The sequence below is a fragment of the Bubalus kerabau genome, chromosome 12 (genome assembly GCF_029407905.1).
Source record: "Bubalus kerabau isolate K-KA32 ecotype Philippines breed swamp buffalo chromosome 12, PCC_UOA_SB_1v2, whole genome shotgun sequence".
Classification (NCBI taxonomy): Eukaryota; Metazoa; Chordata; class Mammalia; order Artiodactyla; family Bovidae; genus Bubalus; species Bubalus kerabau.
In genome coordinates, this window is record NC_073635.1 from 74,757,834 (window position 1) to 74,778,891 (window position 21,058).

The following is a 21,058-nucleotide window of genomic DNA, read 5'->3' on the forward strand; positions in this document are numbered from 1 at the left end:
CTCTCAACATACAACCAACTTTCTATCATTATGTTAAGTATTTAAAATGTTTATTTCAAAGGCTAATGATTATAACAACAACAGACAACATTTACCAGGTACTTACTATATGCAAGGCACTGTGCTAAGAGGTCTATGAACATTCATTTAATCATCACATCATCCCCCGAGGTAATTTTATCTTGGAAAATGATCTTGGCCTAAAAAGATAGCAGGTAGAATAGAACCAGGCTTTCCCAGTGGCTCAATGGTAAAGAATATGCCTGCACTGCAGGAGACACAGGAGACATGAGTTCAATCCCTGTGTTGGGTAGATTCCTGGAGAAGGGCATGTCAACCCACTCCAGTATTCTTGCCTAGAGAATCCCGGAGGAGCCTGGAGGGCTATAGTCCACAGAGTCACAAAGAGTCAGACATGACTGAAGTGACTTAGCTCACATTCACACAGAATAGAAAATCAAGGCATTGTTTGATGCTAATTTAAGTTTCATCTTTATCAGGAAAAGTATGATATTATGGTATAAAGCTTTAGGTGGTAGAAATGTAATAAAAATTAGTGTCTGTCTGCTATGGAAGTGGGGTGGGGTGGTGGAGATGTGCAGATTCACACAGCCTGGGCCAAGGCCTCTGAAGTTTACAATCTCAGATGGATACAAATCCATGATGATCTGTACAAGGCACGGAGTGCTGGAGAAACAGGAAGAATACATGAACACTTTTTAGAGGAGTCTAAGAGACTGATGACTGAATTTCACGGGCTGGTTTAACAAACAAAATGAGTGGCATGAATAATTTGCAGGTAATAATCACAGTTGATAAAAATTTTGAGCAAAAAGGAGCCAGAGTTTTTGAGCAAAAAAAAAAAAGGCTTTCTCTAAGAGTTTTATTTCTACCTGTCGGTCATACTATAGCCACCCTCACTGTGGATTGGATATTATATTATAAAAACACATATATACATACAATGTATGGGTTTACATTTGTATGTATCTATGTATATAAATTTCTGAATCTTTTGTTGTCAGCTGTCGCAAACTCTTTATTTAAGTTGGTAGAAGACACACATAGTAGACAGGAAAAAGCCAACATCTGAAGAGGGAAACAAAATATTCTGGTATGAAATAAACATCCCTTCCCCGAAGCCAACCTCATTTCCTCCTTCCATATTCCCAGGAATTCCAAGGAGCCTAATCTAAGCTACACACACAATTCCCACCCTATGACTGGATTTCAGGCCAATCTGATGACTCACCTCACCATGGCCAGTATTTCTGTACTTCTGTCACACTACGACAGAGACCATGACGTGTGCACACCAAGAAGAATGTTGACCTAGAAGCAAGTGACTCAAGTCCTGATGCCCCAAGATACAGGGGAATCATGTTGATATGTTTGTAACCTATTAGGTTATATGTTTGTAACCTATTACCAGTTGGGAAATTTCACCCAAAGTCAATGAAGCCACATGAACAAATACAAAAAATTCTTGGATGAAATCTTTCACTTGAGAGTACATGGTGATTTTTCACAGTTCAGGATAATTCTTTAGTTTGCAGAGAATGACAACAGTCTGGTTAGAATATCAGATCACTAAGGCAGAGGGCCCACCACCACCACCTATGGAAGGAAGTCTAATGAGCACCTCTCTTCTTCAAGAAAGATGCTGTCCTGTGAGCAGCTATTTCTGAGAAACCACACTGGTCTCTAAATGAACTGTTAATGAAGTATATATAAAAACAGTAAACAAAAGAAAAAGAAAATATTGTTTGTTTAAAAACCTGATCAATCAAAAAAATTGAAAAATAGGACATTAGTTTATTGTTAGAGGCCACAATAGCAAGTTTTCACATAAGACGAGAAATTCCACACTTATCTCGATCTCACAAAGAAATGATGGTTACCTCCACTCTCCCAAATACCAATAATGGACAACATTTTAAGAGGCTTGCCATGTACACCACCTCACAAGCATTTCACAGGCATTATTTAATCTCATTCTCACATCAATATAAATAGGAGAGATTATCCTATTTACAAAGCAGGAAACAGATGCTCAGAGAAGTTTATTGACTTGTCCAAAGAAGGTGCTTTTGACCCCAAACCTCTTCTTTTAATTCCTGCCTGATACTGTATCACATAGAGAAGCAAAATTTATATTTAAAAAGCTAACATCTAGAGAATTCCTGGGTGTCCAGTGGTTAGGACTCAGCACTTTTTCTGCCATGGACCTGGATTCAATCCCTGTTCAGAGAACTAGGACCCCATAAACCATGACATATGGCCCCCCCAAAATTAACATATAAATATACTCTCTTGTTATATATTTTTCCTTCTATCTGCATATTCTAATTTTATTGGGTTTCCTGGGATCAGATCTGGTCTCTCCCAAGTGGGGATCCAGTCTAAGATTCCCAGTTAATCAGGGAATAACAGCCTACTCAGCTCATAGAGCACTGATAGCTCTTAAAGTGAAAATGAAAGTTGCTCAGTTGAGTCCGACTCTTTGCAACTCCATGAACTACAGAGTCCGTGGAATTCTCGTGGGCAGAATACTGGAGTGGGTAATCATTCCCTTCTCCAGGGGATCTTCTCAATCCAGGGATCAAACCCAGGTCTCCTGCATTGCAGGTGGATTTTTTACCAGCTGAGCCACCAGGAAAGCCTGAAAGCTCTTAAAAGTGCTCACTAATAGAACATACTAACATATGTTAATTTAAGAATTATTCTTTAAATAAGAAAAAAGAAAATTTCATAAGAAAGATGAGTTCTAAGCCCCAAAAGCAAGATGACTTGGAAAAAAATAATATTTAATAAATACATAAACCCTAAGGACAGAAAATGAGGCTGAAGAGCTTAAATGTTTAACATCTGTATGGTGTTCAGCATCAAGAGGGTGGTAAAAACATTAAAATTTTGCCAGGAAGTCTTGACTGCAGAATTAACACTGTATTGTAGTACTGCAGATTTTAACATACTCCTTTCATAAGCACAGTTTGAAATATAAGAACCTATTTACCTCCTGTGCATTTAATTTACAAATTGCTTGCAGTCCTGTAGAAATTCCTAGGTATCTACTACATGTTAATTTAAACTTCATACTAAGGGATTCTGTTCTTGATAGTCTCTGTGAAGCTTGTGCCAAAGAACATGTTATCATTAAACAAGAGTAAAAATTTGCTTTTCTTATTTTATGCAAATAAATATTCCATCCATACTTTTGGTTCACTCCATCCAACCAGTCCATCCTAAAGGAGATCAGTCCTGGGTGTTCATTGGAGGGACTGATGCTGAAGTTGAAACTTCAATACTTTGGCCACCTGATGCGGAGAGCTGACTTATTTGAGAGACCCTGATACTGGGAAAGATTGAAGGCAGAAGGAGAAGGGGACGACAGAGGACGAGATAGTTGGATGGCATCACCAACACAATGGACATGGGTTTGGGTGGACTGTGGGAGTTGGTGATGGACAGGGAAGCATGGCGTGCTGCGGTTCATGGTGTCACAAAGAGTTGGACACGACTGAGTGACTGAACTGAACTGAACTGAATTCTTATGCGAATTATCTCTTGCTTGCTCTTATATTAGGCAAAATGTGAGTGCTCAGTCACTCAGTCCAGTCATGTCTGGCTTTTTGCAACCTCATGGACTGTAGCCTGCCAGGCTCCTCTGTCCATGGGGATTCTCCAGGCAAGAATACTGGAGTGGATTGCCATGTCCTCCTCCAGGTGATCTTCCCAATCCAGGGATCAAACCCAGATCTCCCACATTTCAAGTGGATTTTTTATAGTCTGAGCCACCAGCCCAGGCAAAATGTGAAATATATACTTAATCATAAAGCCATTAATCAGTAAGCAGTTGTTTTATTATATGTTTACAGCATTAAAAAATAAAATCAGGATAATTAAGATTGCTAACATCTCAAAAGAATTTCTGAACTTTTAATTCTGTATCAGACTCTTAAGAATTCTGTTTCAAGCTATGGTAAGTACAAATCATCCAGATAGCCTTAAACTATTACTGATTTTGCAAAATATATAATTTAAGTGTAATAAACAAAGTAAGATTCACTTATTGGCAAGAAAACAAGGCAAGATTTCCTTGTTATTTAGAGAGGAAAAAAATGATGACTAGTTTTTGATCTGTAAGCTGTTTACTGATGTGGGTGTAGGACAAATTCTTCTACCTATTTATTCTGGCAACATTAAATTAAAAATAATCTCTCAATGAAATGGCAATCACTGTGCTACTACCCAGAGAAGGCGATAGCACCCCACTCCAGTACTCTTGCCTGGAAAATCCCATGGACAGAGGAGCCTGGTAGGCTGCAGTCCATGGGGTCGCTAAGAGTCGAACACTACTGAGTGACTTCACTTTCACTTTTCACTTTCATGCATTGGAGAAGGAAATGGCAACCCACTCCAGTGTTATTGCCTGGAGAATCCCAGGGACAGGGGAACCTGGTGGGCTGGCGTCTCTGGGGTCGCACAGAGTCGGACACGACTGAAGCGACTTAGCAGCAGCAGCAGCAGCAGTGCTATTACCTAACACAAGACTCTTGTGGAGGCAGTAAAACCCTGATTAGACTACATGAAAAATTAAGAAAGAAAATGTACTTCATATTAAACAATACTCACTACCCTTCCATTACAGGAGAAATAGAAACAAAGGGAAAACATGGAAGGCTTTTAAAAGTAAGCTCCTAAGCTTAATACCTTGGTTGGTAAAGTAATGCCTCTGCTTTTTAATATGCTGTCTAGGTTGGTCATAGCTTTTCTTCCAAGGAGTAAGTGTCTTTTAATTTCATGGCTGCAGTTACCATCTGCAGGGATTTTGGAGGCCCCCAAAATAAAGTCTGACTCTGTTCCCACTGTTTCCCCATATATTTCCCAGGAAGTGATGGGACCAGATGCCATGATCTTAGTTTTCTGAATGTTGAGCCTTAAGCCAACTTTTTCACTCTCCTATTTCACTTTCATCAAGAAGCTTTTTAGTTCTTCTTCACTTTCTGCCATAAGGGTGGTGTCATCTGCATATCTGAGGTTATTGATACTTCTCCTGGCAATCTTAATTCCAGCTTGTGCTTCATCCAGCCTGGCATTTTGCGTGATGTACTCTGCATAATACTTAAATAAACAGGGTGACAATATACAACTTTGATGTATTCCTTAATGGTTTGGAACCAGTCTCTTGTTCCATGTCCATTTCTAACCGTTGCTTTTTGACCTGCACACAGATTTCTCAGGAGGCAGGTCAGGTGGTCTGGCATTCCCATCTCTTGAAGAATTTTCTACAGTTTGTTGTGATCCACACAGTCATAGGCTTTGGCATAGTCAATAAAGCAAAAGTAGATGTTTTTCTGGAACTCTCTTGCTTTTTTGATGATCCAGCAGATGTTGGCAATTTGATCTCTGGTTCCTCTGCCTTTTCTAAAACCAGCTTGAACATCTGGGAGTTCATAGTTCATGTATTGTTGAAGCCTTGCTTGGAGAATTTTGAGCAATACTTTGCTAGCATATGAGATGAGTGCAATTGTGTGGTAGTTTGAACATTGTTTGGCATTGCCTTCCTTTGGGATTGGAATGAAAACTGACCTTTCCATTCCTGTGGCCACTGCTGAGTTTCCCCAATTTGCTGGCATTTTTAGTGTAGAACTTTCACAGCATCATCTCTCAGGATTTGAAATGGCTCAACTGGAATTCCATCACCTCCACTAGCTTTGTTCATAGTGATGCTTTCTAAGGCCCACTTGACTTCACATTCCAGGATGTCTGGCTCTCGGTGAGTGATTACACCATGGTGGTTATCTGGGTCATGAAGATCTTTTTTGTATAGTTCTTCTGTGAATTCTTGCTGCCTCTTCTTAATATCTTCTACTTCTGCTAGGTCCATAACATTTCTGTCCTTTATTGTGCTCATCTTTACATGAAATTTTCCCTTGGTATCTCTAATTTTCTTGAAGAGATCTCTAGTATTTCCCATTCTATTGTTTTCCTCTATTTCTTTGCATTGTTCGCTAAGGAAGGCCTTCTTATCTCTCCTTGCTATTTTTTGGAACTCTGTATTCAACTTGGTATATGTCTCATTTTCTCCTTTGCCTTTATCTTCTCTTTTTTTCTCAGCTACTTGTAAGCCCTCCTCAGACAACCATTTTTCCATTTTGCATTTCATTTTCTTGGGGATGGTCTTGATCACTGCCTCTTGTACAATGTCATGAACCTCCATTCACAGTTCTTCGGGGACTCTGTCTATCAGATCTAATCCCTTGAATCTATTTGTCACTTCTACTGTATAATCATAAGGGATTTGATTTAGGTCATATCTGAATGGTCTACTGGTTCTCCCTACTTTCTCCGTCTAGTCAAAGCTTTGATTTTTCTAGTATTCATGTATGGTTGTGAGAGTTGGACAATAAGAAAGCTGAGTGCCGAAGAATTGATGCTTTTGAACTGTGGTGTTGGAGAAGACTCTTGAAAGTCCCTTGGTCTGCAAGGAGATCAAACCAATCAGTCCTAAATGAAATCAATCCTGAATATTCATTGGAAGGACTGATGCTGAAGCTGAAACTCCAATACTTTGGCCACCTGATGTGAAGAACCAGCTCATTGGAAAAGACCCTGATGCTGGGTAAGATTGAAAGTGGGGGAGAAGGGGACAACAGAGGATGAGATGGTTGAATGGTATCACTGACGCAATGGATATGCATTTGAGTAGGCTCCAGGAGTTTGTAATTGACACAGAAGCCTGGTGTGCTGCAGTCCATAGGGTCTCAAAGAGTCGGTCATGACTGCATGACTGAACTGAACTGAAACTTAATGCCAGCCTTGGGTTATTACTGATTCTGCATGTAAGCAGATATGGTACTGTGCATATCTCAGGAGGTTCAGAGATCAGCTCTGGATCCAAGATCCCTCCTTTATCACCTCTGTTTGCTCTGACCTCACCCAACTCAGTTAACTATGTTAAGTCAGAAGACTATAGAACACTGGGGCATCATATCTCATTGATGGGATTTATACAAACATAGGAACCCTAAGACTCAGTTCAGTTCAGTTCAGTTTGGTCACTCAGTCATGTCCGATTCTTTGCAACCCCATGAATTGCAGCACGCCAGGCCATCACCAACTCCCGGAGTTCACTCAAACTCATGTCCATTGAGTTGGTGATGCCACCCAGCCATCTCATTCTCTGTTGTCCCCTTCTCCTCCTGCCTCCAATCCCTCTCAGAATCAGAATCTTTTGCAATGAGTCAACTCTTCGCATGAGGTGGCCAAAGTATTGGAGTTTCAGCTTCAGCATCAGTCCTTCCAAATAACACCCAGGACTGATCTCCTTCAGAATGGACTCGTTGGATCTCCTTGCAGTCCAAGGGACTCTCAAGAATCTTCTCCAACACCACAGTTCAAAAGCATCAATTCTTTGGCGATCAGCATTCTTCACAGTCCAACTTTCACATCCATACATGACCACTGGAAAAACCATAGCCTTCACTAGATGGACCTTTGTTGGCAAAGTAATGTCTCTGCTTTTGAATATGCTATCTAGGTTGGTCATAATTTCCTTCCAAGGAGTAAGCATCTTTTAATTTCATGACTGCAGTCACCATCTGCAGTGATTTTGGATCCCAGAAAAATAAAGTCTGACACTGTTTCCACTGTTTCCCCATCTATTTCCCATGAAGTGATGGGACTAGATGCCATGATCTTAGTTTCCTGAATGTTGACTAAGTTTCTGTAAACCCACCCTTTCCTTGGGATACACCAATCACACTCTTCGTCCCTCATTTGGCTGCCTTGTATCTTTTCACAACCATATCAGCCTTGGGACCTGGGTATCCTTCAATTTGCTCCCATGAGAGTCACAGCTAACTCCACTGAAAAATGAATGGTGGTGCCTGGTTTATAATTTGTTAACCAACTCAACAGAAAGCATTAGGGAAACATGGTACACTTCTTCCTTTGTGTTCAGCATATCTCATTGATCAATAGTTTTCTTTCTACCTTTTGTCAGGGTTCAAGCTCATTACAAAATTCAAAACTGGAGTCTAACTATTTGCTACTTTTAAAAGGCACACCTTAAAAATAATAGCATTTAAATGTGGAGATAAAACATTGAAAAAGGTTCCCCATAAAAACACTAAGCAAAAGAAAGCTGTAGTACCTATCTACACCACTGTGAACATGAAGTAAGGTAGGATTCTTAGAGATAAAGGGAAATATTTAATGAGAATAGAGGGTCAATTTATCCAGAAGATCATTTTAAAAATCTACATTTATATAAAATTTTAATAACGTAGTGCCAAAATATAAAAATGAAAATCTGACAGAACTCAGGAGAAATAGGCTATTCAATACTTCAATACTCACAGTGCGATATTTAAACTGATAAAACAAGAAGATAAAATAAAGAGGGATATAGAACATATTAAAAATATGATTAGTAAAAGTGACTGAATTAAATACACAACACTGCAGTCAATAACTACATAAAACATTATCTTCAATTACAATGTGCTATACTAGGGCAAGAATCAATAAACTTCAAGGGATATAAATTGTACACAACATATTCTAACTTACATACATTTAACTAGAAATTGGTAACAAAAAGGTAACTAGAAAATCAATAAATGTTTGAAGCTAAACTTATATGCAGAGTACATCATGAGAAACGCTGGACTGGAAGAAACACAAGCTGGAAACAAGATTGCCGGGAGAAATATCAATAACCTCAGATATGCAGATGACACCACCCTTATGGCAGAAAGTGAAGAGGAATTAAAAAGGCTCTCGATGGAAGAGAAAGTGGAGAGTGAAAAAGTTGGCATGAAGCTCAACATTCAGAAAACGAAGATCATGGCATCCGGTCCCACCGCTTCATGGGAAATAGATGGGGAAACAGTGGAAACAGTGTCAGACTTTATTTTTCTGGGCTCCAAAATCACTGCAGATGGTGACTGCAGCCATGAAATTAAAAGACACTTACTCCTTGGAAGGAAAGTTATGACCAACCTAGATAGCATATTCAAAAGCAGAGACATTACTTTGCCAACAAAGGTTCGTCTAGTCAAGGCTATGGTTTTTCCTGTGGTCATGTATGGATGTGAGATTTGGACTGTGAAGAAGGCTGAGCACTGAAGAATTGATGCTTTTGAACTGTGGTGTTGGAGAAGACCCTTGTGAGTCCCTTGAACTGCAAGGGGATCCAACGAGTCCATTCTGAAGGAGATCAGCCCTGGGATTTCTTTGGAAGGAATGATGCTAAAGCTGAAACTCCAGTACTTTGGCCACCTCATGCGAAGAGTTGACTCATTGGAAAAGACTCTGATGCTGGGAGGGATTGGGGGCAGGAGGAGAAGGGGACGACAGAGGATGAGATGGCTGGATGGCATCACTGACTCGATGGACGTGAGTCTGGGTGAACTCCGGGAGTTGGTGATGGACAGGGAGGCCTGGCGTGCTGCGATTCATGGGGTCACAAAGAGTCGGACACGACTGAGCGACTGATCTGATCTGATCTGAACAAACTTGAAAATATTGCCTTATTCAAAATTACAATAAAATTAGAAAGCATTTGATATAAAAGAAAATGAAAATCCACTAACATTCAAATCTGAAGCTTCAAACTAAAGTTATGCTTGGCAGTAAACTTACAGTTTAAACACTTTTTAAAAGGCTACAGAGAATATATGGGAAATCTCTGTATTTTCCTCTTAATTTTGTTGAGTAGAAGTCAAGAGTTTTAAGATACATTTTCTAATTAAAAAAAAAAAAAATAACACCCAGCATATTAAACTAAAGTATGTATAAGAATGGAAATAGGAGAAAAGCAAACATGAATGAAACAGAAGACTAACTTTTAAGCAGAAAAATCAACAAAACAAGTTCTAAATCCACAGGGCCAGCTGTTACAAAGGACAGGTGAAACTCCTGGCTAGGAGTTGATGCTGTTCTCCACAGGCAGAATATCTTTTTCTCAAAGGAAGCTTTAGCTTTTAAGGCCTTTCAGCTGATTGAATTGTGCCTACCAGACTATCTAGGATAATTCTCCTTACTTAAAATCAACTGATTATAGACTTTAATCACATCTACAAAATACCTACAGAACAACACCTAGATTATCTTTTGATTGAGTAACTAGGGAATGCAGTCTGGCCAAGCTGACAAATAAAATTGACCTTTACAAAATATAAACCTTTCCTATGGCTTTTTAAGAGGCCTGCATAATTCTGATACCAAAAGCCAATAAAAACATTTTAACAAAAGCAAATTTCATACCAATATCCTTCAAGAACAACAGATACAAAAATTCTTGACAGAATATTAATGAATTACACACAATGATACATAAAAAAATAAAAAGATGCTATATCATGACCAAGTAGAATTTGTTCCAGGAATGTAAGATTAATCTTCAAATACCAATCACTTAATTCACATTAAAAGAGTAAAGGTGAATAATTATATGATTATCTGAAGATATGTAGAAAAAAAATATTTGTCCAAATTTAGCATCTATTCTTGATTTTTTTTTTAAAGTAAAATTCTTGGCAATTAAGGAATTAATAGAAACATGTTCAATCTGATAACAGATATCTGCTGCTGCTGCTGCTAAGTTGCTTCAGTCGTTTCTGACTCTGTGCAACCTCATAGACAGCAGCCTACCAGGCTCCGCCGTCCCTGGTATTCTCCAGGCAAGAACACTGGAGTGGGTTGCCATTTCCTTCTCCAATGCATGAAAGTGAAAAGCGAAAGTGAAGTCGCTCAGTCATGTCCGACTCTTAGCGACCTCATGGACTGCAGACTACCAGGCTCCTCTGTCCATGGGATTTTCCAGGCAAGAGTACTGGAGTGGGGTGCCATTGCCTTCTCTGAACAGATATCTACCTGAAAAAAAAATGACAGTTAACATTATTCATAATGGAAAAATGTTGAAAATTTTTTGTCCTAAGAATACAAGAATGTCTTAGCACTTCTATTTCACAGTGTACTGGAAGTTCTAGCCACAAAAAATAAATATTTGAAATGAAGAAGTAAGACTGTCATTATTTACAGTTTGCATGATTATTTATGAAAAAATCCTACAGAATTTAAAAAAACACCAGCACCAACTCCAGAAATGCAAAGTGAATTCACAAATAAATCAACTGTATTTCTATAAACTACCAACAAGCAGTTGAAATGGTATTAAAAACAATCCAATACTATAATGAAAAAACATCAAATATTCAGGAATAAGTTTAACCAAAGAAGTATAAAATGTCTACACTAAACATTAAAAAACATTTGTAAAATTAAAGAAGATCTAGGTAAGCAGAGAGAAAGACTATATCCATAATTGCAGATTCAACATTGTTAAGACTCAGAATCCTCAAATTGATCTAGAGCTAAAAGAAAATATTAATAAAAATTCCAGCATACTTTTATTAAAAATCAATTGAAAGGCTTCTAAAATTTACACAGAAAAGTAAAGAATCTAGAATGATTAAGATAATCTCAACAAAGAAGTACAAAGTTAGAGGACTTCAGCTACTGGATTTCATGTCTTACAAAAATGTACAATAACCAAGACTGCAATATTGCTACAAGGATAAACAGGTCAGTGGAACAAAGTAAAGTATACAGACACACACCTCCTTACATCGATTCAAAGGATTTTTAACCAAGTGCCAATTTTAACGAATGTGGCTAGAATAACTGGGAAAAAAAAAAAAAGGAAAAAACATCAACCACTAACTGTTCTTCCATTCACCAAAAATAATGCAAGATGCACCAATTTCTAAAAAGGGAGAACAATAGGAAAGTATCTTCACCCTCCTAAGGATACCCAAACATTTCTTAGGATAAAAAAACATAAACTTCAAAAGGAAAAAAAAAAATAATACACATTACACTCCATCAAAATTAAAACTGGATCTCCATTAAAAACATAAAAACATTATCCTCAATGGTGAAAAATTTAAAGCATTTCCCCTAAAGTCAGGAACAAGACAAGGGGGCCCACTTTCACCATTACTATTCAACATAGTTTTGGAAGTTTTGGCCACAGCAATCAGAGCAGAAAAAGAAATAAAAGGAATCCAAATTGGTAAAGAAGAAGTAAAACTCTCACTGTTTGCAGATGACATGATCCTCTACATAGAAAACCCTAAAGACTCCACTAGAAAATTACTAGAACTAATCAATGAATATAGTAAAGTTGCAGGATATAAAATCAACACACAGAAATCCCTTGCATTCCTATATACTAATAATGAGAAAATAGAAACAGAAATTAAGGAAACAATTCCATTCACCATTGCAACGAAAATAATAAAATACTTAGGCATATATCTCTCTAAAGAAAATAAAGACCTATATATAGAAAACTATAAAACACTGGTGAAAGAAATCAAAAAGGACACTAATAGATGGAGAAATATACCATGTTCATGGATTGGAAGAATCAATATAGTGAAAATGAGTATACTACCCAAAGCAATCTATAGATTCCATGCAATCCCTATCGAGCTACCAACAGCATTCTTCACAGAGCTAGAACAAATAATTTCACAATTTATATGGAAATACAAAAAACCTTTAATAGCCAAAGTAATCTTGAGAAAGAATGGAACTGGAGGAATCAACCTGCCTGACTTCAGGCTCTACTACAAAGCCACAGTCATCAAGACAGTATGGTACTGGCACAAAGACAGAAATAAAGATCAATGGAACAAAATAGAAAGCCCAGAGATAAATCCATGCACCTATGGACAGCTTATTTTGACAAAGGAGGCAAGAATATTCAATGGAATAAAGACAATCTCTTTAACAAGTGGTGCTGGGAAAACTGGTCAACCACTTGTAAAAGAATGAAACTAGAACACTTTCTAACACCATACACAAAAATAAACTCAAAATGGATTAAAGATCTAAACGTAAGACCAGAAACTATAAAACTCCTAGAGGACAACATAGGCAAAACACTCTCACATACATCACAGCAGGATCCTCTATGACCCACCTCCCAGAATATTGGAAATGAAAGCAAAAATAAACAAATGGGACCTAATTAAACTTAAAAGCTTCTGCACAACAAAGGAAACTATAAGCAAGGTGAAAAGACAGCCTTCAGAATGGGAGAAAATAATAGAAAATGAAGCAACTGACAAACAACTAATCTCAAAAATATACAAGCAACTCCTACACCTCAATTCCAGAAAAATAAATGACCCAATCAAAAAATGGGCTAAAGAACTAAATAAACATTTCTCCAAAGAAGACATACTATGGCTAACAAACACATGAAAAGATGCTCAACATCACTCATTATCAGAGAAATGCAAATCAAAACCACAATGAGGTACCATTTTACACCAGTCAGAATGGCTGTGATCCAAAAGTCTACAAGCAATAAATGCTGGAGAGGGTGTGGAGAAAAGGGAACCCTCTTACACTGTTGGTGGGAATGCAAACTAGTACAGCCACTATGGAGAACAGTGTGGAGATTCCTTAAAAAACTGGAAATAGAACTGCCTTATGACCCAGCAATCCCACTGCTGGGCATACACACTGAGGAAACCAGAGGGGAAAGAGACACATGTACCCCAGTGTTCATCGCAACACTGTTTATAATAGCCAGGACATGGAAGCAACCTAGATGTCCATCAGCAGATGAATGGATAAGAAAGCCCTGGTACATATACACAATGGAGTATTACTCAACCATTAAAAAGAATACATTTGAATCAGTTCTAATGAGGTGGATGAAACTGGAGCCTATTATACAGAATGAAGTAAGCCAGAAAGAAAAACACCAATACAGTATATTAACACATATATATGGAATTTAGAAAGATGGTAACAATAATCCTGTATATGAGACAGCAAAAGAGACACTGATGTATGGAACAGTCTTTTGGACTCTGTGGGAGAGGCAGAGGGTGGGATGATTTGGGAGAATGGCATTGAAACATGTATAATATCATATATGAAACGAGTCATCAGTCCAGGTTCGATAGACGATACTGGATGCTTGGGGCTGGTGCACTGGGATGACCCAGAGGGATGGTATGGGGAGGGAGAAGGGAGGAGGGTTCAGGATGGGGAACACGTGTATACCTGTGGTGGATTCATGTTGATATATGGCAAAACCAATACAATATTGTAAAGTTAAAAAATAAAAAACAACAAAAAAAGGCAAGACAGTCTGGAAGAAAATATCCACAAGGCACTAAAATATAAAAGCTGCTGCTGCTGCTAAGTCACTTCAGTCGTGTCTGACTCTGTGCGACCCCATAGACGGCAGCCCATCAGGCTCCTCCATCCCTGGGATTCTCCAGGCAAGAACACTGGAGTGGGTTGCCATTTCCTTCTTCATTGCATGAAAGTGAAAAGTGAAAGTGAAGTCGCTCAGTGGTGTCCGACTCTTCATGACCCCATAGACTGCAGCCTACCAGGCTCCTCCGCCCATGGGATTTTCCAGGCAAGAGTACTGGAGTGGTTTGCCATTGCCTTCTCCACTAAACATCCCCAATGGGAATTTGAGGGAGAGGGTAAAGGATGGGATCAACACATCACAGAGATCTCAGAATGACAAAGTCATTGCCCAGGGACAGAGGCTAGAATGCTTTCTATACACTTTCCCTGACATCTCTATACAATGAAATACAAGGGTCATGGGTACTAATACAAGTAAAGGCAGTTCCACTCTGTGCTTCTATAAAAGGAAGTGATTCAACCTATTAGGCTAAATCTTAGGCTTGCTTTGTTCTCAATATCCAGAGGCAGCAGCTTATTCTTTTGCACTCTCTTTTATGGAAAGACGTAACTGAGGACAACTCCTTCACATTTTCTTTTTCTTGGGCACTTTCAATTCATAAAACTGCAGCCAGTGCATTCTGTGTGTGCCGAGGAGGGAATGACATGGTCCCTGGTGGTCTCACCACAACCAGCATTGGTGGCTCAAGTAGCCCCAGATTAGCCCTTTGTGTCCATGAAAGGATGTGAAAAGCCAATCATGTGAGCTCAGCCAAGCTGCTGATGTTGTGTATGTGTGGATGAGGAGTGTGAGGGAGAGAAATGTTTTGTAATTCAACTTTCCTCAGTAAATTACAGCAGTTTGGTGAGGGCAGTTTTGTGCAAGTTCACATGCTCAGTGCAGTCCCCAACATTTATTTTAAGAAATTAAAATGCCTAAATCTGACTTCTATACCTTATCTTCATACTTGTTTTGCTAACAGAAAGACTTCTTGGAAGCAATGATTTTAATGAAAAGAATTGTAGACAAGATAATTGAGACACCTTACTCAATATTATCTGGAACTTTGGCAAATTGAATGAAAATTAAATTAATTTGAAATAGTTAATGTTCAATGGTCTATCTTGAAAACAATCTATTTTTATTGTGACCCTACATGAGAAAGTATACATTAAAATTTTCAAGGATGACAAACCTAGAATCTGTGATACAAACTCACAAGTTAGTATTTATGGGCCTGGAAACTGTCTGAGACAATATCAGGGCTTCCCTGGTAGCTCAGCTGGTAAAGAATCTGCCTGCAATGCAGGAGACCCTGGTTCGTTTCCTGGGTCAGGAAGATCCGCTGCACAAGGGATAGGCTACCCACTCCAGTATTCTTGGGCTTCCCTGGTGACTCAGATAGTAAAGAATCCACTCGGAATGTGGGAGAACTGGGTTCTATCCCTGGGTTGGGAAGATACCCTGGAGAAGAGAAAGGCTACCCACTTCAGTATTCTGACCTAGGGAATTCCATAGACAGAGGAACCCAGCAGGCTACAGTCCATGGAATGACAAAGAGTCACACACAACTGAGCAACTTTAAGAAACAAGAGAAAGAAACCCATTATTTAGTGTTCAACATGCACATAGATATTACATGAGGAATTTTTTTTAATTTTATTTTATTTTTAAACTTTACAAAATTGTATTAGTTATGCCAAATATCATAATGAATCCGCCACAGGTATACATGTGTTCCCCATCCTGAGCCCTCCTCCCTCCTCCCTCCCCATACCATCCCTCTGGGTCGTCCCAGTGCACTAGCCCCAAGCATCCAGTATCGTGCATCAAACCTGGACTGGCAACTCGTTTCATACATGATATTTTACATGTTTCAATGCCATTCTCCCAAATCTTCCCACCCTCTCCCTCTCCCACAGAGTCCATAAGACTGTTCTATTTCTCAACAAATCTTAGGAAGTTTGTATTATTTTCTCTGTTTTACAGAGAAGGAGAGTGTGGTTTTGTGGGACAGAGGCAGGATGAGAGAGAACTAGGACTCAAGCTTGGAAAGGGAGGCTGTGGGGCTCTGCAATGCACTTTAAACCTGTTGATATCATAAATGATTATCAGGTAGAATTACACTTCATAATTTTTTTTTATGCTACTTTCCTTCTTCTTTTGGAATTGCAAATGGCTCCACTTTGGCCAGTGACTATAATGTTACTGGACAGGCAACATTTCTGGTAGCTGCAAGAGTCAATGCACAGGATGGTGTACAAACTCATGATCACCCCTCTGTTGAGATGTGGTCTCTGAGTGACATAATCTGCTGGGGTGGACTGTCCTGCAGTGTGGACCACTACTCAGTATCCAGGGTTTTCATTAGCCACACTTGGCATCACTATTACAAAATATTAAATTATCTGAGATTTATTCAAGGGAACGAGAAGGAACTAGATGAGGAAAAGTATATAAAATAAACACTTTAAAATTAATAAAAATGAAAATGATCAAGTATCAAATACACCAAGGATGAGCAGAGTTACCAAAAAGTGAGTTTGAACACACTTGGCACTGTGTTCTTTAAAACAAAATTGAACAACCCCCTTCAAGACCCTTCCCTTCCCCACCCTCAGGTGATAACGGAGAGAAAAGATTGGATTCCATGTGGGAACTCAGCTTTAAGGAACCCCTCCTGCCCCACCATCCACAGTGGCCTTTTCTTTTCATCTGGGATCAAAGGTCACCTCCTAGAAGCTCCGCCCACCTCCTGAAGCAGGCTCCCTCATTGCCTTCAGCCTCCACATCCAGTCTGCCTTCCAGGCCTTCCACTTGCACAATTAGGATTCCAAAGGCAGCAAGGGGTGGATCTCTGAATGTCTTCCTCCCCTGGGTGAGGTGGAGGAGACCCCTGAGGGGAGGGTTTCATGCCTGGCTCACTGCTATACCTCAGGGCCTCAACTCTAACCCTTGTTTGATGAAGGGAAGGAAGGTGGTGGAATATCACCCACCACCTCACACACACCCCCAACTCACAAACTACAAATCCCAACAACCAGCTATACCTCCTTGACTCTACATTCCAGATGGACCTCTCTCTTTTGGTCAGACTCCTACCAGCAGTAGCCTGCCTTCACCTCAACTCCCTCCATGCCTCCTGCATTTGCAGCCCTTTGCAGTCTGGCTTCTTCACATCTGAAATCTGCTCCTTGGCTCACCAGACACCTCCTGATTCCAAATCAGCTGATAACTTTCCATGGACTCACCTCTTTTGCACTGAGCAGACTTGTCCATCCTCAGTTCCCTAACTTATCTCCTCCTCTTTTCCTTGCTGTTCATTGTGTGTCTCCTCTGCTTCCCTTCCCTCTCTGCTTCCTCTCTGAATACTGAGGCTTCCATAAGCTTCTGATCTTGGCCCCAAAAAATGTTTCACTCTCTAGGCAACCTTATCTATCTTCATCAATCCAGCTATGACCCGCACAGTAAACAATACTCAGGTGCCACGCTCATCCTAGGTCTCTCCCTCAAATACCAGACTCTTACTTTCAATGACCTACAAGACACCTCCACCTGGACGTCCCAAACTTCAAGATAAACTACAAGTGGAAGAGCTGGGACTGGAAATCAGTGAGATTAGAATTTTCTCTTCTCACACAACTAAGAATGTTTTACACTAAAATCAGGTAGCAGCATCTCTCCCTGTCCCTCTTTACAACATGCAAAGATATGTGACAAATTCTGACTGTGAAGCTAACCATGTGCTAAACACACAGTGGACCAAACAGCTTTGGAAACTCAACCTTGGCCCAGCTAGCGGTAGCAAAGAAACACAAAGATTTCACAAAATCTTAATGTAATTAACAATCATAGTCAAAACATGGCACTGCTATAGTGAAAGATTGTTTCTGGGGATAAATCATATAGTTAAACCCAGAAGGACATATTTATAAAATAAGTTTGCAGAAGAGAAAAAAAATTCAGACATTTTCGCAGCAAAAGTGCACTGCCTCTGAGTCTCAGCTCACTTCACACTGGTCAACCAAAGAAGCCTTTACCAATAAGCTGTGTTGTCTTAAGTCATATTCATTGCTGCATTTCTCTGTGCATGTTTTGATAAATGCACTTCATTTTCAAAATTAACACTTGGAAATGAAGAAAGTCTGCATAGACTGAATCATTGAAAATTAGACAAAATGAAATAATAGAAAAAACACCCCATATGAGCAATGACACTGAATGTGAGGATGAGAGATGACATGATCCAATGTCATTTCTTTAGCCCCTCAAGTTGACAGACAAAATAAAGGCTGGGTACAAGATATTCCTGTAGGTATTTGTCTTTTTTTTCTTAAAGACACCTTAAGAAAAGCAATCAACATGTGAAAAGAAATGCTGCCTACAAAAACATTTTCTGAGATGACTTTCATTCTGTAATTTCATTCTGTAATTTAAGACTTTGTCTCTTCAATAACTGCTCTCTATTGTCTTTGTTCAAGTGCAATTTTCACCTTATTTTTACTAATCTTTTCTTTGTAACCACACTTAGCTTTATTAAAAACAACAACAACAAAGCACTACAGTAAATATTTGTCCTTTGTGGTAATACAATGCCTAATTTAGTTCATCTAGGCTATCTTCCCATGAGAGATGACTGTTTTTGTGAGCATATGAAATGTGCTCACAGTAAAGGGAATCCGGTGAGACACCTGGAAGGCAGAGGGAGAACCACTTACCTAGCATGTCACTGCTTCAGACCAACCTTGATGTGACTGTAGAGCCACTCCTGGCCCAGGGGTTACTTGTGTTAACTCAGCCTCCCAATCACAGTCGCCCCTTTCTCTTACAAAGCATGACCTCTGCTGAAGGTAACAGGATACATTGCCAGGCTGAAAGGCCAACCCTCAGCCCCTGTGAAAAGGCCTTGAGAAACAGGTACTCTTCTATTCTCTGGGAGAACTCTTACAGGACTGGTACATTACCTGGATGAAATCAAGAAATGTCAAGGGCAGCGAGTCATCCATATGCCCGGTGTCTTTGGAGAAACGATTTAAAATTCTTCCTATATGAAAAGGATATGAGAAATTACTCATTTCCCCAGACAGATCCTGTAAGAGGAATAATCCATGATCAAATCAAAACAATATTTTTAAATTATATATATTTAATATATTATAGATTCATATGAAACACATGCCAGTCATATGAAAACGATGTCAGTGGTGAAGAAAGAGAAAATAGGATGATACCTAAAGAGAAGCAAAAATACCAAATGACCGTGGATGGGAAACTGAAATTGAGGCATTATTTTTAAAAAGAATTGGTGGGGGAAATCTCATGGCTGTATCGGGAAGGGTTGGTGGATTTGAGAAAATTTCCTTCTTTTACATCCATCCCACTTGAGACACTCACCAAGTGCCAAGTTGGTAAACTACCAGTTTCAAAATACTTAAGTTAATCCTGTTACTCTAATTTTGCTTTAGCTAAAAGCAAAATTGTCAAATTAATTTTGATAAGTGATACTTTTTAAATAAATTTAACTATAACTACTCTAAAATTTTTTCCCTCAAGATGGTTCACAGAACTTACATTTTGGGAAATCTGGGGAAATTGTGGATTCCTGCCATATCCAGGTTGTGAGTTTACTACCAGGGTGGAAGTGGAGTCACTCAGTCATGTCCAACTCTTTGCGACCCCATGGACTGTAGCCTACCAGACTCCCCCATCCATGGGATTTTCCAGGCAATAGTACTGGAGTGGGCTGCCATTGCCTTCTCCAGGGGATCTTCCTGACACAGAGATCGAACCTAGGTCTCCCTCATTGTAGACAGATGTTTTACCATCTGAACCATCAGGGGTGTAGTGGGTATGATAAACATAATCATGCTTAAGCAACCAAGAAGACCAGAGGAATGGAGGCAGAAAAGCTAAAATATCGATTAATGACTAAAAATCACTTATCATTGCTAACTTTATTTACTTTCTTAGCATCCATGAAAACAGTATATCCTATAGGCTGTGGGTTTGGAAGATAAGAATTTCTAATAAATATCTAGTGTGAACTAAAAATGCCACCTGTCATATCAGTAAGCAAAGGATGCCACAGCCATAAAAACCCTGCAGCCATCTTCCGATGGTGCACCCTGAGAAAACTCAGGATGAAAAACATAGGATATTGACCCCAAATAGCCAAGATGCATCTCAAAGGAATGATTTCAATGAGCCCAGACTCTTGCACTCTCCCATATACAGAAAAGTGCTAAATTACCTAACTGGAAGAATCTGGTTTTGTTTTTATTCACAGAAATTGTTTGATGCTCTTGGAACAGTATCTGAGAGTTATCTCAGAGCCTGTGTCCTGGGCATAAATCCTTAGTTTTGTCTACAGAATAAAGCATAATTCTCAATTTTTAGGTTGTACTTTTTTTTTCAGTTAACAGTAGTCTTTTTATGATTAAATGTGAGGAAACTGAAGCTACACACACACACACACACACACACACACACACACACATACATACACAGAGACTACTTTTATGTAGCAACTCTTGAGAAATATATTATCTAGGCTCCTAAACTTCTTTTATAATTGAGGCTTTGGGAAGACAGCCTACAGGTGAGATGTGGCACCTCTAGGTGCTCTTCCTGACCTCTGTCACAGGTGACTTCTTTCCAAGGCCCTTCAGACAAAGCCACAAAAAGACCGTGAATGACCAGAGGCTGGGGACTGAGTTTCCACTGGAATGATGTGTGACTCTGCTGTTCTCCACAGGGCACCTGGCTCACCAGAAGCACCAGGTGAGCTGGGGCCACAGGAGGCTGTCACCCCTGGCCAGGCCA

General features: G+C 39.4%; 1 protein-coding gene across 5 annotated transcripts in view; it reads right to left on the reverse strand.

The window, feature by feature from the left end:
• The window catches only part of LOC129624667 (ATP-binding cassette sub-family C member 4-like), a 171,484-nt gene that overhangs the window by 51,004 nt on the left and 99,422 nt on the right, over window positions 1–21,058 (reverse strand). For 3 of the 5 annotated variants that reach the window (XM_055542828.1, XM_055542827.1, XM_055542831.1), the window contains exon 23: window positions 19,201–19,280. In XM_055542828.1, coding sequence (XP_055398803.1) covers window positions 19,201–19,280 — 80 coding nt within the window. Of the gene's footprint in view, window positions 1–9,369; window positions 10,885–18,730; window positions 18,928–19,200; window positions 19,281–21,058 lie in introns of those variants that run through there. The other 2 variants (XM_055542829.1, XM_055542830.1) reach the window with 2 other exon arrangements.